This window comes from Bombus impatiens, unplaced genomic scaffold, assembly GCF_000188095.3.
Source record: "Bombus impatiens unplaced genomic scaffold, BIMP_2.2 scf_0217, whole genome shotgun sequence".
NCBI classification, from domain to species: domain Eukaryota; kingdom Metazoa; phylum Arthropoda; class Insecta; order Hymenoptera; family Apidae; genus Bombus; species Bombus impatiens.
In genome coordinates this window covers 3,750,658-3,777,561 of record NT_176636.1, presented here as the reverse complement: position 1 = coordinate 3,777,561, position 26,904 = coordinate 3,750,658, and the positions used below count along the sequence as shown (strand labels likewise).

At 38.6% G+C, this 26,904-nt stretch overlaps 1 protein-coding gene and 1 long non-coding RNA gene across 7 annotated transcripts in view; one reads left to right on the top strand and one right to left on the bottom strand.

Annotated features, from left to right (window-relative positions):
• Positions 1-26,904, bottom strand: part of LOC100748212 (venom dipeptidyl peptidase 4) — a 310,210-nt gene that overhangs the window by 130,627 nt on the left and 152,679 nt on the right. For all 6 annotated transcript variants that reach the window (XM_033319882.1, XM_012383458.3, XM_012383459.3 and 3 more), the window contains one exon: positions 6,771-6,823. In XM_033319882.1, the coding sequence (XP_033175773.1) occupies positions 6,771-6,823 (53 nt within the window). The remainder of the gene's footprint in view (positions 1-6,770; positions 6,824-26,904) is intronic.
• Positions 24,638-26,762, top strand: LOC105680523. The gene is made up of 2 exons (XR_001102152.3): positions 24,638-25,205; positions 25,647-26,762. It is a non-coding gene; the product is annotated as an uncharacterized LOC105680523 (long non-coding RNA).

The following is a 26,904-nucleotide window of genomic DNA, read 5'->3' as shown; positions in this document are numbered from 1 at the left end:
GGGGGGGGGATCGATGGAAAGTTTCGCGAGTCTCAGCAGCAGCTATCGTGATGTCAGAGAGGTTCGGCTTCAAAGGAGAAGTTTTGGTCGGGAAGAGAGAAAGAAAGGGGATGGGCGAAGAGTCATAAATAAAGACGCTGGTATTCATGTAGCGTAGAAACCGGGTTTATGGCCGAAACTCTTGTACCTTGTGGTACAAAGTGCACGGGCGTTCGATCCCTTGATTTCAGACTTTAAACCGGGACACGGTTCGTTCCTTCTAATTGATAGGCGAACTACAGACGCGACAACGACCGGCACGCGAGCGAATTAGCAAGAAATTCGGTCTGGCTGCGAACCAGTCGCTGGAGATTTAAAGCGTGCGTCGTCCATGGCTTACAAAGCTTTGTCGAGAGTTTGGTAAGGGAACGTTGTTAAAAGTTAGTCGAAACGCATGCGTTTCCTACGGTTCGAATCTGGAGCAGCTTGTACGCGATGCTCTGTCTACTATCCGCTTTTCTCGGTCATATTCATTGATCGTAGTCAGAGGCGTAGGTAGAACGATTTCGAATTGAACGAACTTTGACTTTTGATGTACTATTTTTGGGTGTATTACGTATCGGCGGAGAAACCGAGAAATTGAAAAGAGACCGTTTGGGAATGTTAAAGGAACTAGAGACTTTTTAGCTAGACTTTAGAGATAAGTCGATCGTCGTTCAGAGTTGAATTTGCTTTGATTTCTGTTCAAGAATTGTAAATTTATCGTTCTTGATGGCTCGAATAATTTAGAACTAAATACACTTTGATATTCGTCACGAATAATTTTCTACTAAATTGCAATATTTAAAAAAAGAAAGAAATAGAAACGGAAAAATCAAAAAGAAGAACTTTGCTACCAAAGGAATCCGATATTTTCTACAGTACACGGAATACCGGATCCCATTAAATAGTAGAACGTCGTTCAGCGAAACAAAGGCAACGAACCCTTCTGGAGGCGAGAGCAGAATTCGGCGAAGATCCATGCCATTCGTGCGGAATAAAGATTGGTGGAATATCGTGTGTGTACATGATGCGAGCGTTGCTGTATTGGTTGTAATCAAATTCGTTTAAATGACTCGATCCAAGTTTGGGAAGGCTTGATTGAACAAACGGAGAAAAACACAAAGAGAAGAGAAGACGGAATGCTGGCAGTAACTGGCCCGAGAATCACAAGGGTTCCGATGTTATTTCTCAATCGCGGCCCAGAAGAAAGAATTTCTGAATATTTCTCGTTCGTTCGCAGTTGGCAAAACGCTGACAATAAGTCCATCGAGGAATGAACGACAAACGATTCGATACAATCGACCGATGTATTAATGACGAACCAGGAATAATCGTTGATCATTCGAATTGTGGTAATGGATCGCGATGTTAAGTGCACGTTATTTTCTGTTGTCTTTCTTCGTCTCCATTCGCTCGATCTGCTTGTATAAATTGCTTGTTATTCTTATTCAAGCTATTATCTTCGAGACTCATTGTATTCTCGACGCAGCAATGTTCCATTGAAGGAAATCGGTTTTATCGAGCTTCGAAACGTCTCGTATACTACGTATTTTGACGGTTCACTATGGCATAAATCATATAAAGAAACCATGTTGACCGAGGAAAAAAGGATTACGTTCATCATCGAGCGATGGCTTACGCGTTGTTCCGGATGAATCGCGCTCAAAGAGAAAGCGTGCAAACTACATTCTCTGCTGTGGAGAGAATATTTTATTTGAAAGATCATAATGTGTCTGTGGTGACTGCGTTTCGAGCGAAGCTCTCTGGTTAACTTAGATTGCGTCAAATGGAAATGCTAATTTTCTGGTTTGTTGTCGATTACTCTCAAACGTAGCAAAAGCAAATTACGTACAGTAAAGTATCAAGTATCAAGTTTTTTTCGAATATATAATCTTGTACATCCTAACGTTACCTCGCGGTATCATTTACAGTGAAATGCTACGAAACAGTTCCTCCAAAAGGAAAGTCTTCTTCCGCGTCTTTTGACGTGTATAAAACGTTAACGCCATTAAGAGACGTCGCATTTAATTGCACAAAGAGAGAGTTTAATTATATGCGCGCGGTAACGTTTTTACGTTTTAAACACTTTAATTTCACATTTTCTAGGAATATTACTCGTCAGTACCACCGCATATATATCCAATTTCTAACCAACGTGAAAAGTATTCCTACCTTGAACAACAATCTCCAATTATCTAAGATAGCACCTGTGATAAAATATAATTAAAACGTAATTCGGGATTCGAGAGGTTGACCTCGAAAGAAAAGAGATTCTGCTGGAGCGATGCTTAATTTTCCCGGGATATCATCTTCGTGAGATATCGAACGCGAGACAAGGAGAAGACGGCTGATCGGAAAATTGAAATCTGGAATTCATATCCGAGACGACGGCGGCGAATTTCATTTTCGATGGCACGTTGAAAATTCACCGAGCATCCTCACAAGCCTACGTAGAGGAAAGCCGACAGAGAGAAAAATGTCGCTGGCAGGGGAACGCGTAGCTTCGTTCGTTCTTCTGGTCACGCCACCGAAGTCATTCATGCGCGCCAACCTACGGCTTTTTGTTCTTAACTTATCAACTCGTTCCACAGCGACCTTTCCCGCATTTCCCTACCGTGACTCCTCGCGTGATCTCTCCGTCGACTGCTCTTTTCCGCGATTATCGTATTTATGAGAGTGGTTTCCCCTCTACGAGAATCCAAGGGGACAATTCTATTTGTACCGTGTTTCTTTAACATCTGAATCTTCCTTGTTGATAGTTACGATTGCAATCTTACACCTCCATGATAAAACTACATTAGTCTATTTTAATTAGATCGCGGATTTTTATCACAGACTTTTGTATATTACTAGACCGACGACTGTCTAAATTTTCTTTGTGTAAAATGTCCGGATTTTACGTACAACTCTTTCTGCACACGCGCCAGCACTAGATTGGTAAATACAGTCGACATATAGCAAATTTTACGCCTCTTGTTTTCTTCGATTCTGACACATGTCAGTTCGGTGATTAAATTGTGCAGCGACAAACTGTAACGTGAACACGTTATGTTACTTTCACCTGGTGTTTACTGCGTAAAACTTGCTCTACGATAGATCGACGTAAACGAAATGCCAATACCATATTTTAAGTTGCTCTATGTATAATTTAGTTTTCAATTATTTAGATGTTAAATTGTCCATATGACAATAATAAACAGTTATCGATGCAATAGTATTAATTGTACGAATACTATAATATTCTAGAATTATTATGTTATATGCATATCACGTCGATCAACAATATCGATAAAATATAGCTATCGACTTAACCACGTTTGTATGTTTGCATGCAATATCGAAATAAAAACTTAATTTTGTACTCTCCAAGTGATCGCATTTTTTGTTCCATGCAAATCGTATGCTTTGCGTTTCTAATACAAATATTAAAATATTTTGTATGCTACGATCATAATCATTTCACCGTTGAAGTGCATGCACAGAAACAGTACGCACATCTTATATGTGTTATATCTATTCGTAGTACGTAAAATCGTGGACACCTTGTGCACAAAGAGTTAGCAATCTAGTAATACGTTAGGTTGTCCGAAAAGTTTCTTTCCTTCCATAAGGTGATAATAGATGAACAACAATTTCTGCTTTATATTATTTTATTGAATTAGGTACGATCCATTTCGTTCTATTTCTATTATTACGTTCGTGCATAATTCAATAAACTAATATAAAACAAGAAACATTGTGCGTCTATTATTTCCTTATAAAACGAAAGAAACATTTCGGACAACCTAATACATATAGAAGTCTATGATTTTTATGCAAAATTTGTATTGACGTAATTAAAGTAGTAGAAGTTAAAAAAACAGATCCGTTGAAAAATACAAATACCCTACTTTCGGTATTTTATGTATTTTTGTGTGTCATATGCGTTGTATATCGCATGGCTTCGGGCTGTAACTGTGCCATACGTATCTAGAACACTGTCTGTATTTACTATTCTAATCTTAGTTATATCAACCATAGAACTATAGCTCCCCTCATCAATATTTAACTGCTAGCTGCATCCAACGTAATACCTGCGCTCGCTCGTAAGAATAATTGTAGTAGCACTCCACTTGCAGATTTAGCTAGCGTCCATATTTATACCTGAGGTAACGGATTAAAGGGAGAGAAAATTATCTGCGTTGCGTTTAAGCCAAGCTACACGCGTCGTTCCGAATATCGATCTTAACCGAAACCATTGTAACATTCAAAACCATTGTCTTGTTAGAAAATGAAATTACTTTGTGATTAGATAAAAAGATTATAGTTTCAATGGTCTACTAAATTAGAAAATTAACAAAGATGATAATCTTTGATACAAGTCATTTGAACCTACCAAGCTTCCTTCGCGTGGTTTTGCAATGGAACGTTGCGTTAACGCAATTTTCAGCGCCACGTAGTCAGTCATTGATTACCATATTTCTTAAAATACTTAAAATACGATAAATTTCTGAACAATACGAACGATCTATATAACATGGTTAGAAAGAAATGTGCGAATACGATATCATATATCGCAAAAGTACAATTTTATGTCGCGGTATATTTCAATCTATCGCGGCTGCTAGGCAAAAATATATAAAATTCGCGTGGTGGCTCGCGTGTTAATGGGTCGGAGAATAAACGTAGACGATAAATGTTCCAAATGTTTCTCAAACGAAACGCGATGGACGAGCTTCCTGGTTTGAAATACGGCCGCGGCTATAACTCCGAACTTTGAAGGACCGAACTTTCGAAATACGCCGGCGTGAACAGCGAAAAGTTCCCGCCATTTCTGAAACCGTTCTCGACCCTTGCTCCCGTCAACGAAAAAACCCTCTAACCTTTCGAACAATATTGGTTGTTACGTTTCTATAGAACTTTCATGCTCCATTCGAAACTTTATGGAAGGCTTCCGCGGCTTTTCGCCAGCTTCCGATCTAACGTCGTTTACCAAGCGGATAATCCGTCGGGAATCGGTTTTCACTCCCACTCTACCCAACGTAAATCTACTACTTTAGCCTTAAGGGGTCTTAAGATGAAAATACCGATCGATATTCGGCTGTAATTAGCGAGCTTTCCTCGAAAGTTTCTCATTCTAATCGAGGAAGTCGATACGCGCGAGGCTTAACACGGTCACAGTTCGTGACGAAAATTTATCTCCTATGGATGTTGGCAGGGGAGTTACACGTGTCACGTGAGGTAACATGTGCAATAACGTGTTGTGCAATTACGTTAAATAATATTTGTGACAGGATATATCGCGTAGATTCTTTGAAACTTGTTAAGGAAATGCATGCGATACATATGATACAGGTTGGCGAAAGTGTTTCACGAACATGGTAAGTACGTTGTGCCGAACATAGTGAGATTTAATTAGCGCTATGACGAGACTCGAGGCAAAGCTTGAAACTAACTTGACCTTATGCAGGGTGGTTGGTAACTGAAGGGTGGTTGGTAACTGGTGGTACAAGCGGGAAGGGGGTGATTCTACGCGAAAAAAGAAGTCGAAAATATAGAATAAAAAAATTTTTTTTCTTAATTTTTCCATCGAGACTACAGTGAGATCCGTTATAACGAGACGTGATAAAGTGCACGCGTACCGAGCGAAAATTCAAAGTCGATTTTCTCGAAAACAAAGCCTCGAACGAAAAACTTTTATTCTATATTTTCGACTTCTTTTTTCGCGTAGAATCACCCCCTTCCCGCTTGTACCACCAGTTACCAACCACCCTGTATATAGAAATTACAAGATATTTATTAGAAACATATATGTGGGCATGTATAGCTCGATACGTAGAAACGAAGAAATTTCACGTAATTATCATCTGCTCGAAACTATTCTCTCAGGCTACAACATCATCTCGTCGTACGTACGAAGTTGAAAAGCCGCGAAGGATAGCAATAAAGACTTCGGGGCAGTGACTGCAAGAGAAATTCGTGGCGCACCAGCGAGTACGATTAAGCCAGTGGCAAAGTGGGTGGAAACGAATTCCAGGTAAGCGGCGCTGGCTCTAATCGTAATATAAGCACTGTTAAATGGAAAATTAACGTCCAGAGATCTGCCGAGTAAACTCCTACTGCTGGCGAGTTCGAGAAAAGCGAGAGTTTTAAATTTTAAACGGCGATGGTGAAAAATTCCACGATGACGAGATTACACGATATTAGAACACCTACTCGTTACATCTGGCGAAAATCTTCGACCACAAATTTTGCTTTAGCAGTTGGCGCATAATACGAGTAAAATGACAGATATGTAATAAAACGTTTAAAGAATAAAGACAATGGAAGGCGTACAATTTGTGCAAACTATGGCTGTTCTTCTAATTACTAATACTTTTCTCCGGCATATCTTTGCTTCTTCAACAAAATATCGTTCTCACGTCTGTCCCGAAGAAGTAAACCGCGGAACAAGCCGCAACGTGCTAATAAAAACAGCCGGGTTGTGAAACCCGAGAAACCACAAATATGTCAACTAGGGAAAAGGATTGGGGAGAAGCTTCGCGTCGCGTTTCGCGATTAAAACGAAAACCGCGGGTTAGGTCGCTGTGGATGAAATTCTCGCGGTCGTAATTTGCACGCCGGCAGGCCCTTTCGAGTGATCGCGCCGCTTCGCGGTGGCGCGAAGATTAAAATGCAAATCTGAAGTTCTGTGACCCCTGTGTCAGGTGGAATAAGTTTGAGATACGATTAGGTGAAATGGCCCGCGGCCTTGCCACTCGTTTACTTACAAGGTCTGCAGATTCACGATCCTGTAGTGAGCCAAGTACGTGTGTCGATAGAGCTGCAACAGAAAGAAGAGCAACGGAGAATGTTTATTAGCCGAGACTGTCGGGGAAACTTGACCGGGGAAATTGGATGCCGGCAAGCTTTTAAGGGTTAAATAAACGCTCCCGGGTCTTATCGCGACGTTCTTGTCGTTTACTCTCAGTTTCTCCTTTTTTCTTTTTCAGAATCATTTTCTTTTTTTTTTTTTTTTTACTTTTTCGAATCTCTCTCTCCTTCTCTCTCTTTGTCCCTGTCGGGCACATGCTCTTCGTTTAATATGTTCCCCGGGCGAATCACGTTCGAGAGATTACGTCCTCAGGGACGGATTCTGTTGAAGCTATATTAAAATTGGTAGAGATGCAACCGACAGGACGATGGGCATTTTATTTTTGAGAGACGTAGCAAGATTTGTAGAGGAAAAAAGAATTTACATGTATGAATTCGGTTAGGACGAGGTAAATTATTGTAGAAAATTATACAATTTAGAATTTTTAATATTATTGTCCGCCGCGATTTATCTCGCCCTAATCAAATTCATATTGCAATAATTATACTTTCCAGACATCTTGTGATTGAATGTGTTGGACCTTGTTACGTGTCGTATATAGCAGTAATATTTATTTATCGTATAAGGCTTATGCCCAGTGCAATCTTGTTATATATACATATATAATGTAACATATACATACGTATATAAGCGTACGTAGTAAATGAATATAAAATAAATGGTGTTTTAAGTTTATACAGTGGATTAACTGTTTCGTTAAGGCTGTGTGGTCCCTTGCTGTTAACTAATTCGATAGATCAATTTTCTCCAATTTGCTCCTATTATAATGCCCAACTTATTTTCCTATTCAGCCTTCTAAGTAGAGGCATTTTAATCTCGTGCACGATTTTATGCATATGTATATATCTTTTGTTAGCTTTTCTTCTCGAAGGGAAAGGATGCCTGCAACGTCCACATTTTTTTTAAGGAAGCTGACCTGCATTGCCTATTTGTGAGGACACTTGGTCAGAATATGTTCTCCTGTCGCCATTTCGCTACTACTACACAGTACAATTTCTTATACTTTATCACGTTTTAACAACATTAATTGTAAGTGACACAATTTCGATGAAATAAAATAAATGCCACCTTCAGTGACATAGAAAAATGAGGCTCGTATAATATTAATTTATCTACAGATTTAGCTGCGTTTCGTTACCGTTAACCTGTATTCTCCTACTTCACATCTTTTCAATGAATTTTCAATTTATGCGACACACGTGAAAGGGTTTCCGAATAAATTCCATGTCTTCGACACGTATATCCACTTTCGACCCTCGCCAAATGTCTGTGACGTTTTTTTACTACAATGTAAAATCGAAATGAAATCACGGCGAATTTTTATGCCACACAATTTTTATCCCAACAGTAGAATTCCCAACGTGCATGCCACTTCTTCTTGCTACGATATTCTTCTTACGTCGCGGGCGCATGAATTTGATATAAAATTATTTCGCTCGAAGCGCATTGCACCTAACCATTGGCGAAGGATGGAAAACGGCACGTAATTTTTATTTCAATAGGGAAAGGGCCGCTAACTAACGAACCCTTTACTAGCAGATTTACCTGAAACCAGTCGTCGCGAAACACCGACTATTTCAGCGTAGAGCGCCATAACGATAACGCGACTCATACGCCGGAGGACGGCTAATTACGAAACGGAAGCACGAGGCTGCCGCGTAATCGGAATTTTCAGTTTCGAACAAAAAAAGCTATGGCGATAATCCGACACGGTTGCGCGAGCTTTTAAAACAAATGCAAATTTCGTCGAAAATTATACAACAAATGAAACGAGTCTTTGGAAACGGCAAAAATGAAGAAACGAGAGATTGCAATGTTTGGAAATTTTATATTTCCGCTAACTAAGACTGATTTTAAATTTTGATGCGCTATATCTTTTATAAGAAAAAAAAGAAAAAGCATCGGAAGAAATGTGCTTCTCTTATGAAAAATTAATATTCGCATAGGCAACTAGGATCGTTCGTATCTCGAGCGATATTTCATTCGCAATGCAAGAAAAGCCTTTTAAACATTTGGCTTACAAACTGATTGTATAACGTAGTACAGATTTCGGCAAATATCCTAAAATCTTCTCAGATCTTTTGTCAAAGATTGGAGTAATAAAGGAAACGAATGTAAACGTAAACGACTGATTTTGCTCATGGCAGATTAAATAGGTATCATCGTTAAATATATCGGCAATTAAAAAGATATTTGATTCGAATAAATGGCTCGTATCTCCTCTTGCTTACAGAGGAAAAAATGGGACGAGATATAAAGAAATAAAAGAGTTGAGAGTTGGAGAAAAATACTAAAATAGTCGTCGTATAAGGAAGAATAAAAATGGCAGATGTTTCGCGATGGGACGAACATCGAGGCAGCGTCGCTTATCTCTGGAAATGTAAGCGGTTATGGTACTTGCGTTTTTCCCTTATGTTTCATAGCTCGTACAAAACCCCTTATCGTTGCCGTTATAATTCATCTTTCGCCGGAAATTCAAATGCAGCTTTCGTATCGACTTTCACGTCACGATGCAATAATGGCCAGGCTGTTTCCTTTTTCTCCTGTTTCTGCGCGGTTTTAGCGTGCCTTTCGAATTGCGTGACGGGCGAAACAGTCGTTTAAAGACTCTGCCTCGCCGTCTTATCAACTTGAATTATCGTTTCTAAGTTTAAATAGAAAAACGGAATTCTAATTAGCTAGCATTTATACCTATAGGTCTCCTTTGCTTAAGACCTTTCCGTGTTCCGTTCGAGGAAAGTAAGTAATTATTTCACCTTTCACAGTTCTATTAGACGTTAACGGAGTATTTTAATCTGTTCGTTTTGCGTGTCGGATAGCGCGATTAAAATAATCGGCGAATTATTGTAATTCGAGCGGAAAGAATTTCCGACAGAAAGGAAATTAAATGAACGTTTGAAGACACACGTTGCAGATTAACAGCTTCTGATATTCAGTTTTATTGGATAGAAGAGAAACTTCAAGTTTTTAATGAGAAAGTATGAATAGAATATATTTTGATTTGATATGTACAACGACGCGGGCGAATATTCCTAAAACGAGAGTTGAAACGACAAAAATGTTATTCCGTAATTTTCGATTTATTTTCACAGTTGGGATAATCTTCTGCCTGTTACTCGCTCCTGTCTAATCGACAATTAGTCAAATGCACGTATACTCGACAAATCGAATCGCGCAGTTACAAAATTGAGACTATTCAACGTAAACTCCGCAGACTCGTTGCGAAACATCCTGACTGCCCTGTGCTTCCCTTTTCTCGCGTTTGTGATACGGTTCTCAGTGATTTGAATCTTCAGTCGTTGAAAGGTATAAGGATCATGTTCGATGTCATTTTTGCTTGTAACGTATTCAAAAATCTTATATCTGATCTCGATATTATTCAGCTACTTTCCATAAACGTTCTTTACAGAAGCCCAAGGAATTTCAATTTGCTTCATTCTGAACAATACCGTGCAGCATACATGTGTTTTAATTATGTAAATCGCATAGCTGTTCATATTCCAGGATTGATCCATTTGACTAGCCCCTTGATTCGTTCAAACATTCTTCGATACACTTGCTATAGATACATGCGTTTAAATTTTACGTTTATTTTTCCTCTAATTTTTTTATTCTTACAATATGTGTGCCTCTTTTTACATTGCAAAATACCAAAGGGACTTCTCCCCGCGAACGGATAAATTAAACAAAAGTTAAAAAGCTCTCAAGCTCGATTTTCTCGAAAGTAAATCTTCCAAGGCAGTTTCGTTATTCTTGATTTTTCTCTTGCGTTTGTCTTATTTTTGCAATAATTTGAGCTACCAAAGATGGTTTGTCATTCATGTCCAAGCGTAGCAGTTAGTCAAGTGAAATTTCTTCGTGTAGTCTGAATTCGATGGTCAGAGGTAGTAGTTGTGCCTTATCGGACCAACGTGATGCACTGTATCGTGCCTCGAAAGAGTTTATGGAGGCAAAACAGAGTGGAGAGAGTGTCATGAATCCTTCCGTATCGTTGCACACTGTCGATGCACACTGTTCGATGGTATCGCGATCCACGAACCCGGGCTTGGGTTATTTATCGCCAAAGTCCGGCTGTTTTTCGTTAGTCGATGATTGCGGAATTTTCTGCATCGTCCAGTGAGTAAATAGAGAACTTTAATTCGTAGATTCCAAATTCTTCTCTTTTATAATTAAACATTTAAACGAGTTTAAAGGTTTGAAAGAAGATCGAACGATTTTTAATTGTTTTTTAGGATAATATATATTTATTCCTCGATATTAATATTGTCCAGTTTCAAAGCAATGTCCATTAACAATAATGCACTTTTTCCAACGTTTTCTCCATCCCTGAAAACATTTTTAAAATTCGCTTTGTTACACGCCTCTTAGTTCTTTTGTTTTATGCCGTCGATGCTGTGAAATCGTTGTCCTTTCATAGTTTTCTTCGTTCTTGCAACTGAAAAGAAGTGGAACGCTGCCATATCTGTTGATCATGGTGGTTGAAAAATTGTATTGCTTTTTCGTCGAAAAGTTTCTAACGAGCAACGACTTATATTCTTTGTTGTTCGGTTTCAAACGATCAGAAAATCCGAAGTCGTAGAAATACGACTTATTTAGTAGACAATCAAATTTTAATCAAAATTTAAGTAATCAACGACATAGGAACGATCGTTTCTTCAACTGACATTTTCTAGACCGGGAAATTAGAAGGTTTTTGATTTTTCAGAAAAGCAACTTTTTGATCAAGCTCATATAATACACAAAAATATATAAAATATCGAAGATATGGTTATAATTATCGTTAGGCTGTTTCGTATTTCTATGAGAATTGAAAAAATGAAACTTACGCGTGCTATGATAATTTATTTCGCCTACCAAAAATTATAATCAGTACTCAACTTTGAATATTTTCTACATTTTCGTATAATACGTGCAACCTCTGAATTTCTGCGCTTTTCAATTTATCATAAATGTAGGAGAATCCGTAGTATAATAATTATTATTAATTGTTTCGTTGGATGTTCCTCTCTTTTCAAAATGGTGCAATGGATTTGGAAAGATATAGAAAGTTTCTTCGACGAGAACGCGTGATTATCGACCAGCAGACACGTTGCAATTTTTTACCGAACAATTTCAGTTTTCGTGCCGTTTCACTGGCTACTCGATCAAACGGTTAACCTTCAGCATCGAATTCGCGCCTCCTTGTTCGTAGCTCGTATTTAAATTACTTTCGTGTTTCTATTCAACACGCTCGCATCTGCATTCCCGTTTTACGTTTTTACGATTCGAGCATTCTAGTATTCTAAAGATTGCGTGACGAGATGCAGATAGCGGTAACAATAAGTGCAAGCGATAATAAACGACGTTTAACCGTTGGCTATGACTGTACGTCCAATATTGCTTAGAACGTAATAAACATTGCCATAATTACGCAATCAAGCAACACACGAGGCTGAATGTTTCCAATTAAGTCCAATGTCCCACTTTATAACTCGAAATCTAATTTTCGTCAAATTTAGATTTCATCCAAATTTCATTATTTTCCAATTACCCGCGCAATCGATATATTTCCATCTCGTCACGGCAATTAATTTAATTATACTTTTCAATCGTTATACTTTTTCTATTTCGACATTCGGCCGGAAATATTCCTCACGTGTTATCTTTCACGTCCGCGTTTCCATATCTTCTATCCTCGCAAGCTCTCCTCAGCAAACTTGCGAGAAGTTCGAAAGTAAAAAAAGCTACTAGCTGAAAAATAGCGCTAAAGGAGCGTCAGAATTAAGAATTAAGCGTAACGAGAGATGCTACAAAACGAACATTTTTTCGACGGAGCACTTGGTCCTCGAGGGACCCGTTGTCCGAAATTACTTTTTTCCCCCAAAACAAAGCGATTTTCGACAAAACTGCAGCTTGTGTTTTCGATTTAGTTTCCCGTGAAAAATTGCCCGTTACTATCGCGACAGGTTATACATGCGTGGAGTAAGCATATAGTGCGTCATGAAGCACGATAAGCGAAACAACGAAACGCGAATCCTGGAAAATGTCGTTTTTCTCGATCGGTATTCCTCCTATTTTCATCAATGTACTTTGTATATGAAATCTGAAATCTACTCCGCCTGTCGATGGTAATCGATATTTATTCTGCGAGGCCCGCGTCGATTTTTTAATAAAAACGCAAGAAAAAAGAAAACTGTCAGCACGTCGAGAAGGGAGGTCACGCGATGAAAATCGAAAAACGAACAATTAATCCAACGTGGGTGTCGCTACGAAAGGTTAATTAATTGCATTTCAGGCTCATGAATGGCGCGGTAACGATCAATCGAACGGGATTTCGCGCGACAGCTCTCGGCTTCGAGCACGACGCGTCCAAAGAGATACGATTGCCGGCCAAATATTTTCACGGCGGATTTTTCGGCCGTGCGGTCCACCGGCGAAAATTGATTTACAGGTGAAAGATAATAGCGGAGCGTGGACCGGACAGCCTCGGCTATATCTTGATATCGGTGGAATTTGTTTTTTAATTTGCCATCCGAAAGCGCGGATTTTCCCGCCGCTGGGATCGCCAAACGGCGACAGGATCGAGCGCGTTCCAAACAGCTTCGAATATCAAATTTTCGAATAAAAGCCATTTTATTTTTACGAGTACTTTGAAAGTAGTAGGACTGACTTATGTTCGTAAAAGTTGCGCAATCGTTGTAGCTTTTAGGTTGTATTTCTTTGGCAAAATCATTTCAATGTACCTACGGATTTATAGCGTTCATGCAGCAGTTGTAACTGTACATCTTCTCGATAAAATCATTTCAAAATTCCTATAGATTTATAGCAATTACATAATAGTTTATAACTGCGTATTTTCTTTCGATAAAATCATTCGAAAGCATCGAGTCAGAGAATAAATCGTTCCAAACGTTGTGCACAAGACAGACCTGGATGAATGATGGGATCAAATATATTCCAAGTGCAAATAACGCAGAAAAATAGGAAATAACTTCTTACGGCCAGTGATCTAGCGTCAGAAATTAAAACAAGACGTTCGTGTCTATGAAAAATTGGTCTAAGATTGGTGAGTGTATATCGAACTTGGTTCTATCGCTATCATCAAATTTTCGCCGAATTCTGTGTCCCTTTGCCTCTATTCTCTTTATTCTTTCTGAATTTTTCGCCAGAATTCGATCCTGGCGAGCGTGCCTTTTGCATGCTCGATTTTCCAGCCCCCGAAACGCGCTCGCCGAATTTTGAGGTGTCACGGCGTCAAATCTGCGGTTCCACCCAGAACTTGCGGAATTCTCTAGTTTTGTCACCAACGGCACACACATACACATACACGCAGACACATACACGCACCCTCGCAACGCCTCGCTACGGGGCTACTTCGATTTTGTAATTAATCTCCCCCACCAACCGGAAACTTCAATTTTACAGGGCAAACTTGCCACCCCTGCGGCTTCGACTTGCACGATTCAATTTGGGAGCCGCATCCTGTCTTGATAAATTGCGAATTCTATTACCGTCGTCCCCCGAGCTATTTGTAAATTTTCGGACACTGCCAGTCGAATATATTTCCCTGTTACGCGTTTCTTACGATTGCTATTTTCCAATTTTCGAGCAAATTACACGACGCTACGTCAGAAATTCCATATCCTTTTCGCGATAGGTTCGGAAGGAGGGTAAAGGAATTACCGTTATTAGACTGCAGATTGCAAAGCGCATTCGTAATAATCGAGCTGTGGATTTTCATGCATCTATAAAAGCTTTCGGGTCGTAAAAATGCAGGAAATGCAGAATATGCAGAAACATGTAAAATATCCACCGTATAAATACTCTGTACGATATTCAGTGGAAGAAACGCTTTTCCATCTAACTCCTATTTCTTTCATTAGATTCAGAAAAACATGATTTTGCATGAATATTCGCAACGCGGTAATAATCGAGGCAATATTTTTCAACACACGTTCGCATATTTCAGTAAATTCGTTATTTCTCACGCGTACCGGGTTACACAAACTTTTGAATAAAATTATACATGAAGCGATACGGTTGAATTTGCCTCGATGAAATTCAGCCATTTCGTAGAAAGAAACGCTATATCGTAATATCGCGAATTAAAATGACATCTTTGGGGACACTGTTAGCCTGAGAAATTCTTTCGACAAAAATCCATCCAGATAAATATTGACTAAAAGATTAAACGAAATAAGATTAACAGAAATAACGAAATCTTTAATTTTATTAATTCTAAGAAGATCGTAAATAGTTATTGATATCTACAGAGTGGACACACAAGAGTCCTTTGTTCCTTTTAATGTATTCGTAATAATATATTCATAATCATTAGGTGATATTGACAAAATCCGCAATCACTTAGTTGCCAATCCAATGCAATGAAACACCATCGTTGTCCGGCAGATTATTTTCGAATTGATTAAACAAGTTATTAATGTCGAAGTGGTCACCACTTCTAAGAAAACTCTACATCTGGTCTTTTTAGTTTTCTCAAGCACTGAAGCCATCGACAAGGTGTAGACAAAAGACTGCGACGAAGACAGACCATAAACAGTAGACAGGCGACGTTGGTTTCGGAGTTTTCAGTTATTGGGTAACACAGCTAGCGTGCGGATCTGGACCAGCTCAAATTGTATTCCTACTTGTAATTACACTTCTATTTGAATATATTTTCTGCCTTACAATTTATCCACGAGTTTGCTCTGTTTACACATCGAATAACCTCAACAATTAATATCAAGTTATTAAGAATATATACAGGCGGCTACAGAAATGATTGCAAACTTTCGTCTATAAAAGAGCAGATAAATAGAAGAACTATACACCAGTGGAATATTCGGAACAAGTTGCATGAAACTGAGGGCTCGTTTGGGATCCTTCTTGCGAATTCGGCAGCAGCGCAACAACTACAATCCCTGTTTGCGATTTTATCGCTTGGCAAACTGGCGGCACGAGTCATTTTACACTTGCCGACCGCAGTTTTCCAATTCGACTGTGTAATTCGGCCGGCTTAATTAGAGCCAAGTTCCGCGACGTTTTCTCCAAGCCTTTTGCATTGGCCACCTCTGAATTTCGATTTACCAACCCCAGAAGTCTTCTAATCCGAGATCGGTTCGTCCATCAGCGATATTTCTTAATTAAAATCCAAAACTTTGGCCGGCCTTTGTTATCTCTTTAATTTCCCGCTAGCCTAATTAAACTAGAAATTCAAGACGTGACATGCAAACGACCAATTGGAAATCACACAGCCGGTGGTAAAAGAAAATTTGCTAGTTTATTTATAAATAACTTTATTTATCCACGTAGCGGAATGGTCCACGTAGCGCGACTGTTGCCACACAGAATGGTCATAATATCCATAGAAAAGGAGAAAACACGTTTCTCTCACGACACTGTGCTTTAAGGAAGCGTATGCTTTCAAATGACGTTCCATTCGATAATAATTCGAGTTATTACCTACGACATTACGGACAGAATATGGCCGATTTAATAGCGAGCATCGAAATTACGATGCAGAAATAATCGAATTAACTGCTGGAAATATTCTGCGTTCTAATTGCTACGCTATAGCAACGATAACGCATTTTATTGTCCTTACGTTGTTATAATGTTGTTATTTATTTATTTCGTATAAATTTGTACAACCTTCAACGATAATCTAATAATCTTATAAAAATCTAATCAAAGCCGAAGTACACGATTTACCGTATTATTTATCGCTTCGTTTATAATTCTTCCTTAATTACAATTAATCGATATTTTTTCTCTAAATGACCTGATTCTGAACACAGGCGCGCTATCACTTTATTCAGAAAAATGCGCAGTAAGAAAGACGCGTAGGAGGGCGAATGAAATAAAGGATTTAACCTTGGGTTATTCCATAAGCTGGAAGGATCGTTGGTTCGTTTGGTCTTCATTATCCCAGTCGGCATACAAAATCTGGAATATTATGGCGGAAGAAAAGACGCTTCGACTCGTGTCGCGACTGTTCCGCCAAGAGTATAGCCGGGTGAGAAAATCGCCGCATAATGGAAGAATCATCGTTAAAACGTGCACGCTGCTCGGTCATCTTCAATGGAATATCCTCGGACACGGAGCGAGCAACGCGGATATTTCATAAGGACGAAGCTTAAGGGCGGGAAATCTTCGTAATCACGGGGCAACGTTCCCAACGCGATGAGGAAATTCGTGAAACTTCGGAAGGGCGAGGAAAACGTGTCGCCGCGAAAGCGGATATTTGAAATGGAACTGTTGTTTCAGGTAACTTGCGGGTCTTTGCCTCTAACGTGTAATTAGTCAATACGTTTGGTAAAAATCCAGCACGTAACTGTATTCTGTCTGTAGATCATCGTCTTAATTTAATGTTAAAAAAAGCTTCTTTAAAGAAAGAAGAAAAGAAAAAATACATGGCAAGAATCTTCTTTATTTTCTCAAAGATATTAATTCGTATCGCCCATTACGATATTATATAAGTTACAGTTACAACGACAAGCACTTGGCGTGTTTGATAATAATTAAATATAGTCTTTCAAATAATTTTAAATTAATTCGATGAGATGTATCCGACGACCGTAAGATTTGAAAAAGCGTCGCTGATGCTTTTTAGATAACACGACGTTGAAAAGCTTAGAGATCGTAAGGCGGAAAAGGTATGAATTTTTCAAAAGAAACAAATGTCCCAGCGGAAAATGTATGCGTCCAAGGTAAAAAGCGCATCGCCTTTTCTTGCATCTTCATGCATTAAAAGGAAGATCCATTTAATATTAACAATTCGTTCGGGGAGCGGAAAGTCGCCCGGAAATAATACCGAAGAAACGACGACAAAGTATCGACTTTTTAAATAATATTCCTGTCTTCCTTCGAGCTGACAATTTGTCGCATATGAAACGTTTCTTCCAAGTTTCTATTTACCGTTCCTATTAATACGCTCGATGTGATCCTATCGTTACGTTAAAGAAAAAGAAATTCTCTATAAATTGCGTATACATCGATCGATGATACTTATAAACGAGACATTAGAAATCTTATTATTAATCGTCGTGAATAATTGGAATACACGTTCGATTTTCTTACGTGAATTTCATTTTGGAAAAAGTGCTATGCAAATTTGTTAAATATAAATGTATTATTCAGGTAAGTTAATCCTTTCATGCTTGACGATCGATTAAATAATAAATATATTTATCTTCGTTAATATTGAAGCAGATTCGATCACGCTACGTTCTCTTTACAAGAACATAAGGAAAGATGTACTTCCATGATCAATAATTCACGAAGAAGAAATATTTTCCACGATCCGAAAGAAAGTCGATTCTAAAAGAGCTAAAAGCATCGTCTATTCCATGCAGATGATTTTTCAACGCGTTTATCCGGAAATTCTAGAACTGATAATTCTTGTAAATCTGAGTAATAAAACTACATAGCCGTCCCAGAAAAACATGTTTAATTTTACGAAAGTTACTTTGATCAAACGATATATAGTTTTAGACAAATTATTTCACACGCACGAACGTGATAAGATCTTATTTAGAAAATTCAGACAAGCACAATTAATTACATAATACGTTGTATATATTGTATAATTAATATTTAAAGTAATCTGGATGATGACGTGTAACTTGTTGCGACAAAAGTGTGCCAGAGTTTAACAAGTTCTCGACGGATGAAGAGAGAGAGAGAGAGAGAAATAGAACGTTGCCACGGTTATTATATTTACCCAAGTTTTTCCTGGCGAGCTATAAAGCTATTAAAACTTTCCTCTCCGATTTTCGTGAATCATCCATCGAAATCATGAAATCGAGTTTTTCTTCCCGCGGGACGAGACGCGTATCATCGCACTCGTGTTTCTGTAATCAAGGAAAACTCATTCGACAATTAATATAGACCGAGTTAAAACGCGTGTCGATAGAAATTTATTTCAAACTTTTGAATTAAACGGAATAAAACTAGAATATAACGTAAATACTTAACGATGTTCGAGAAAATCAGCTTTTAAGATGTGGTGTCAGCATTGTTCCATAAATTACAAACGCCTAACGTGTTCGCTTCTTGCGTTCAACGTTACGTGCATTGCGTTCTGATTAAATACCCACAACCTACGTGTACTAAAACTATCGACAGGGACCGTAGAACGTGGAACCATATTTTGCTGTTAATTCAACTTTGACCTAGGCGCGCTATTATTATTCGAGCTTTCCATGCAAACTCTGCTTCTACGTTTGAACTCTTGAATTCTATTTCAGTTATTTTATGCTCATTATGAAGGCATTTAACGACTGCAATGTTGGTTGCGCAAATTTCCTGCATTTCGCCTCGTTCCTCTTCCTATTTGTCTCGTAAATTCAAAAGTTACGAAGCTAAAACATTAAGTACAGCGTTTCCTATAGATTTCCCATGAATTTCACGATTGATTACCGGACTTGGTCGGTAGAAAATGAAATATCGAGTACAACGCGCAGTTGTAAAATATGGAATGTGGATTAATAAAGTGTGGAACACGGCAGGCAGAGATAGAATATAAAATGTAAAATAAAAACGATGTAGAATTGCAAATGAAGAGTTATGAATTCTGTGCTTTGTTATGGGCGAAGCTTTACGGTGCAAAAAAAGGGTAATAATAAAGAGAAGAAAAAAAGAAAAACAACAAAAAGCGTGAAAAGTACAGAGAGGTGGAATACATAACGCGATCGATGATGTCTTTTAAACTGGAATTACGTAAACGAAATACTAACAAGCAATTATAACTACGTTCTGTTGCAATTCAATGGAGTAACGGTTATGTAATCACGGATATTCAGGATGCTGGAAACGTGCGAGAGCTTCATTAAACAAAACATCGGCAAAGCGAAAGATCCGGCTTCTCCGCGTAGAAACTAATTATATTATTGTTACGTTCTGTTCCAGCTACGAAACGGATGAAAATAAAAACCGGTTACACGGATTTGTCGGTGTAATTGTTAAAAATTATCCTCGACGATCGGAACGATACGTAAAATTTTTCGTTTTTAACGAAAATGGCAAGAAGATCGGATAACAAATACATCCATACACCCGGAAGAACGAAGGCTTGCTCTACGTGAATTGTTCGTACAACTTAATTGAGAATACTGTAGAAGCAAGAAAATTGTTGAATAAACTTCAATTATACCATGATTACGATATCAGATTTTCCTATCGCAGACGAGCTTTTCAAAATTAGCATTTCATCGAGCTATAAAATTCTAGCATCGACATTAACCAGACTGCGAATTTTTATGAACAGAATCAAGGGAATGAAATTATTTGCAAATCTGCTTCACTCTTTAAACGTTTTAATGAATATTCCGCTTTGTATATTTGTATACTTTGTCATGCCATTGCGTACTATATGCGCTGCGTATAATTTTTTTATTTTCAAATATGTCGCAAATGTCGACGATGGCAAAGAGTAAAATCAATACGAGCCTTGTTAATTTATTTACGAATGAATCGCATGCAAAAGAGCAAAGGGAAGCGCGAGCATTCCGATACTTTTGTGCTTTGTACATTCCTTCTACATACTGTACAATTTTTGAAACAATAATGTAAAAAGAAAGGAAGAGTAAATATAGAAACATAGATCTCGAAGCGGAAATCACGACCGATCTCGAAGCAGAGGGAAAAGGAAAGGGTAGAAAGCATCGTCTATAATCGAGTCCATAAAACTGCTCGAAATTTCATTCTTCTACAGCCTCGTTCTCGTTATCAACGGTCCGTTGGAATATAACGCGGTTAAACGACAGGGAAACGGCCACGATGAAAAATAATCGTCGAAATCGAGAGCATCGGTTGCACGAGAGAAATTAAATCTTTCGTTTCTCCTGGACGCTCGTCAGCGACATACACGACCGAAATTACTCTTACAGAAGAAAAAAAAAAAAAAAAAAAAAAAAAAAAATAGCCAGCTATGTACGTGCTCGAGTCGTGAAAATTGACCAATTGTTCTCCATGAAATTTCGCCCCTGAAAAATTCTTATCTCTTCTTGGAAATATTTGACACGGGACAGGATATCGAAGAACGACGCTAATTCCACTAAACGATGCTGTCATATTTCATAGATATTAGCACATTTATAGAAAATGAGGCTTTCTATAGAAAACAATGTGGAAGATAATCGACGGTTGTTAAGAAGTTGTATTATTTTTTATTTTCAACGGAACTCCGCTTGTCCGAGAACTTCGTTCGTCGAAAAATCGTGTTTCGTGTTACTCGATTGATTTAGGATGTCGAGAAGAAGATAAAAGTACAAAATACTTTAGGAATATTATGTTGACGCAACACTTTTACTTTTATTTAACGCTGAATATCTCGAGTTTGTATTTTACACGAATTAATCCGTTAATAACGAATTAATCTATTAATAACATCGACGTCGATTCAAAATCACAGTTTATACAAAATCAGTAGCGTTCGAACACCTGTGAACAGGGGTGTACGTGTACGATATGAAGCGAGAACCAGTGGACGAAAAGAAACAGGAAAGATTATCAACGAATGATGAAGCGCGATCACCACGAGATCGAAGATCGAAAAGGAATCGTGGTTTTTGCCCAGCGTCGAGCCAATTTTTAATTTCATCCCCCTTTTCACAACCACCCCTCTCGTTCATCTCGGCTAATTTCTCCAGGACTAATTAATCGTCTGATCGTTGGAAAAGTAACCTTGCCATGCACACAACGTCCAAGAGAATGATAATACGTCGAGGATTGTACGCAGAGGAGGATGCAGTGGCAGACTGGGGGGTGCAGCAGGGGGCGGGAAATACGCAGAAGATCAATACTGTCCTAGTGAACGCACAAGACGTAACCACTGCTGCGGTTATTTTCGAGTAATTGCGTTTGCCACTTCGATTAAGCGTTTACAGCCTCGTCCATTTTCTGCAGCTTGAAGGTACGCTTGTGAATCGAGCGCAAAGTCACAGACGCGCATTTAAAAGCGTAAGAGAAGAAAGTTAGATGCTAGTTTCGATTATCATACGCTTCATCGACGTGTAAGCCGCTTCGACGTCGATTATCGGCAAGTTGACGGCCCGATTCGACTCGATTATCATGCACGTACGCTTGTTTCGAAAATCAACGAGCTCCGTTTCGATCAGTCAGCCTCCGGCGATGATTATGCCGCCTGTGGCGTGCGATGAAATATGGTGGTCAGCGATTGGTTTCGTCGTACCGTGTTCTATGTGTTTTTGGGCTCGGAGCGTCGAGAAAATGATATCAGAGCTCTACGTTAACGCCACTCGTGTGCGGAGCGGAAAATTTGTATGAAAAAATGACGACGAAGAAACGATCGGCGCGTAAAAATGTACTTTACGATGTAAGGTGAGAATATACTTCGCGAGAAATCGTTCAAATCTTCAAAAATTGGTTTCGTCGTACTGTGCTTCGCACGTGCTTTTGGGAAGGTTCAATTTTGGTTTGGGCTTAGGGCGTTAAAAATACTTGCGAAACCGTGAAAGTTGAGCCGAAGGTTTACGTTAACGCTACTGACGACTAAAGTATAAAATTTCCAAGACTAGAGATATCGACGATGAAAATACGAAATTTAAAAAACGACAGTAATCTTCTTACTGTTCTAGGCTTCTCAAAAAAAAAATCTAAAAATTTACTTACATACTTATCAACGTGTCTATCATACTATACAATAGTTGGTTAAGTTATACATTTAAAACGCTCTTCAACAAATATCCAAAAACAGAATTCCTTTTGTATCTTCGATGACCTATTTCGTATGCATAAATAGTTAACGCAGACAATATTTGCACATGTTAAAAGTAATATTTAGTACGTGTATAAATTCGAAATTTTACGTTTAAATATTTAATACGCATTGAAATCTGGTATTTTACATTTGGATATTTAATGCGTGTCGGAATTTATGAATTTTACGTTCAAATATTCGATACCGCGTTAAACTTTAGTGTTCTTCATTCGGATATTTAACGTGCATCGAAAATGAAGATTTTTCCATTTAAATATTTTACTACGAAGCACTAACGCTGATACAAACGTTTTTGAGATTAGGTTAGTGGCAAGGATGGAATTCAGGCTGGCTTCTTCGAGATCGTGTCGGAGGGTTGATGAGCGGGGTGGTTTCCTGAATTTTGCATAAGTGTGCGGCTATACAAGGTGGAAATACTCCGCACGTTCCTGTTTCGGACTAGGCAACCCATAATTCCCTTCGTTCATATCCTCTCAAGGACTGTATTTATCACGGTTGAGGAAGTTTCGGTGTTTATCGAGGAAAGGGAAGGAGTTTCCAGCCCTTGTAGCCTTAATTAGAATCGCAGAGGGTTTTTCTTGTCACTGACGAGGAAGGAAGAAACAAAACACCGGAAGAATGGAGATTGCGAATATTTAAAGCGAAAGGCAGAGTCACGTTTGTTTCATTTGATATTCTTTCAACTTGATATTTTGCCTTTCTCGGCACGAAGAGAAGAATTATACTCTGGGTTCCTTTAATTTACCTACTTTCTTCACACCGTTTATACAAACTAAAATATTTCGACATCTGCCATGGAAAATTTTTATAAATAGGGTTTCATTTGTTTAATAATTCTTTTGCTACCTTGATGAATTCTGCCAAGTGTACGGTGTTCCTAGTTTGTCCTAAATAAATAAAAAGATATAATTTATCCTGTTTACTCTGCGTTATTCCTAGTTTGTCCTAAATAAATAAAAAGATATAATTTATTCTGTTTACTCTGCGTTATTTATAAGCAGCAATATTAGAATACAGCAACAAAATAATCAACTTTATTATAATAATTATCTTCTGGATACAATAAAAGTTACCAATGTGATTCAGAAGAGTTTCAATATAATCTGCAGCGATCGCAATTATAATCGTCGTATGCTCGGAAACGTTTTGCCCTAAGTCAGAAGACAGAGAAGCCACAAAAAAAAAGAAAATATTCCTATGAAAAACCAATACACCGTACGCACAACATAATAAAGATAATTCCAAAAATACTAGGAGACTCGATAACTCGATTCACGTGTCACATAAAATTGGTAGATTAGCGTAGAATTTCTTTTGACATTGGTTTCGGTATAAACAATCGCCTTTAGATTTTACATTTGTATTTGGCATTTGCATCTTGGTCCTGCTTTTCGTACACACTGCAATCGACTTTCTTATCCAGGAAGCCGATATCAAGATATTCGGCCATCGCGAAAGCTTGAAACGCAAAGTCTATAATTTATACGACGCGTCGAATTGTGACGCAACGATAAATCGATCTTCTTAGCTGTGCAATGTGCAACACGTAACTGGAGCGTGTCGAAATCTGACTGTTGTTTGTTTTATCTGCTCTGTCTAAATATTTTCATAAGCAACTACGGTTACTACATTAATAATATACATACATTGTATTATTAGCAATATATATTGTATTATGAGTATTCGCTTATCTTCGAGCGAGTTTATACCCGTAGCTAAATTATTTGAGAAACCTTATGTTAACAATGTCATGTACAGCGTAAAGCGTCGAGTAAATGTTATCTTCCAGTTACATAGCATAGTATCCCTCACGAATACGTAACACCATAGTTTAGCTGGTAAACGAGGCAAGATTAACATATCAACGTATTTGTGAATTAAATGAACAGCAACAAACGAACATTAATTATTATGTATCTAACTACACCGACGGCGATAACATTCGCCTATGTGATGCGTAAAAAATTGGTCAACGAGATAACAGACTTTTCGTCGTCGTTCGATAATTCTTCCATTTACTTGTTCTTTTCGTTCGATTTTTCTCTCTCTTCGTTTTCCATACTGTTACGTATTAAATTTTCTTAAATTCTTCAATTTTCTTTCGACAAACCTCGAATTTGTTAAACAAGCCACAAATCCCGTTAATTACTAGTACCATGAAAATCTACTTTCGACTTGCTCACGCGAATATCTGCGTGGTTCCATTTCGTTCTTTTTCCATTTTTACGTGAATTATGGAAGCTTTGTTGAAAGCTTGGTTGTAAAAGAAGAGCAGAAAGAGAGAGGGAGAGGGGGGGAGGGAGTGAATGGAACACGAATCGCGAAGTAACGAGGTTGGTTTTGGTAAATAACAAGGACGCTGACCGGAGAATGTTTTTGCATTTTCAACCGTATACGCCGTTGACACAGCATTTTCTCCGTTAGCAAAGCGAAGGTCTTGTTTTGCAATTCCGTCTTTTATCCATTACGTGGCGCAAATCATTCCGATAAAAACGTATACCAGCGAGCTATTCAATGAGAATCGAAATTGACAAAAAACCGTGCTTTTTGGTACCGCCATTACATCTGACATAGCGCTTGCATCTTTTATATACTTTTTACTAGCTCCTCGTAAATACCGCCTTGCTTCATAAAAATTCATGAAAATAAACAAGCCGTAAATAAACAAAATCTCGCACTGCTATACTCCTGTTTCTTTGTTCCCAATCGAACCTAACAATCTTGCAACATCTTTTACCTAAATTACCTTTATACTCGTGCGTTTCCACAAATCGTCCCTTACAGACGTAAGGAAAATGGCAAGGCTAAATAGAGTGCAATTGTCGATGTGTGGCGTCGCTAAGCGAAGACAGTTTCGCGTTTCACGAAATTTTCGCCCGACAGCCGTACTTGAAAGTTTAAAACAGCGCCGTTATTCTTAAATAGATTCTTGTGTTCACAGAAATAAAAATTTGCATAAAAATTCGCAACAGCAAATAGCGCGTTGCTACGTAAAAAGTCAATCTATATCGACCTTGTCGACCCAATTTGACTATTGCACCATCTTTGCAGCATCCAGTGCAACGATGCAAAATCATCGACGCGATTCTCAAGTAACGGCCGTGCCATTAACAGAACCATTTTCATAGACGGATGACCAGGACTCCTTGCTGCTGAGACTCTTCTATAGATATCCGGTCAAGTGCCGAGTCTTACCAACAAGTATCGTGGAGAGGAGTCCCGAGACTCGAGCGTATAAAGGAACCAGGCCAATAAATCTTTCGAGGATATATCAGCGGATCGTTTCGATTTCGTGGTCATATTTATGCCCCCGACGACAAAAACGTCGGCCTGAAGCGTAGCCACGCCACACAGTTGCCTGATGCAACGACGCGCAACTTCTCGAATATCGAAACTTCGGTTTTCGTTGGTTCGATCCGACCGGAGTGTCGACAGAATAAACGAGACGAAAAAGGGGAAGAAAAGCTCGTAACCGATCGTCCGTGAGATCAAAGACGTGCGATATCGAGAGTCGAAATCACTCTGGATCGGCGATTTTCAAACTTTCTCGTTTCATCGAACGTGTATAAACTAATTGCCAGGATGCTGCGACAAGATACAAAGGCGGACGAAAGAAAGTTATCCTTTTTCTTTTTTTAATTTACTTATCGCTTATCGTGGTAATTTAATACAGCTATAATAGACTTGTTAATTAACAAACGATTAGTCAGTTACTAGTTTGCGAATTCGTTTTCGTTTCAGTTTCGCATACTTCGATAGGCCATGCGAAAGATCTATTTCGCTTGGGAAACTTGAAGTCTTTCTGCTTATCGTGCTCGATTCGTTAGACGCGATCGCATACTGTTGGGTATTTTGAAGTAGCGCGTTGTATCTTCGAATTTGGTGCAGTAGGAAAGTGAATGTTTGTTGGTGTTGCAATGCTCACATGATTCAGAATTCTGTCGGTTGGTGAGACGCGAGTATGTAACGTTGGAGTGAACTATGTCGGTTATTTGTATCTGCACCTCAAAATTCATACTTGCGTGCAATGATTACGTTAATAGCAACTTCGTTGTATCGAACATTTGTCACCGTGATGAAGACAGAGCGCGAATCCAAGCTTTTAGGTAGACACGTTTAAATTCCTTGTAGTAATGGCCGCATCGAGTAGGCAAGATAAAAAAAAAATAGGAAATGGAAAGAATATGCGTGTGCAAAGATAAATGGCTGCGGAAAATGCGTGTGCGAGTCAGTTAAAGGTTAGCAGTAAAGTAGAGAGTCGGCTGTATGAGCCAGACTTTTACAGAGTGAATAAGAGCTTTTAGCGAGA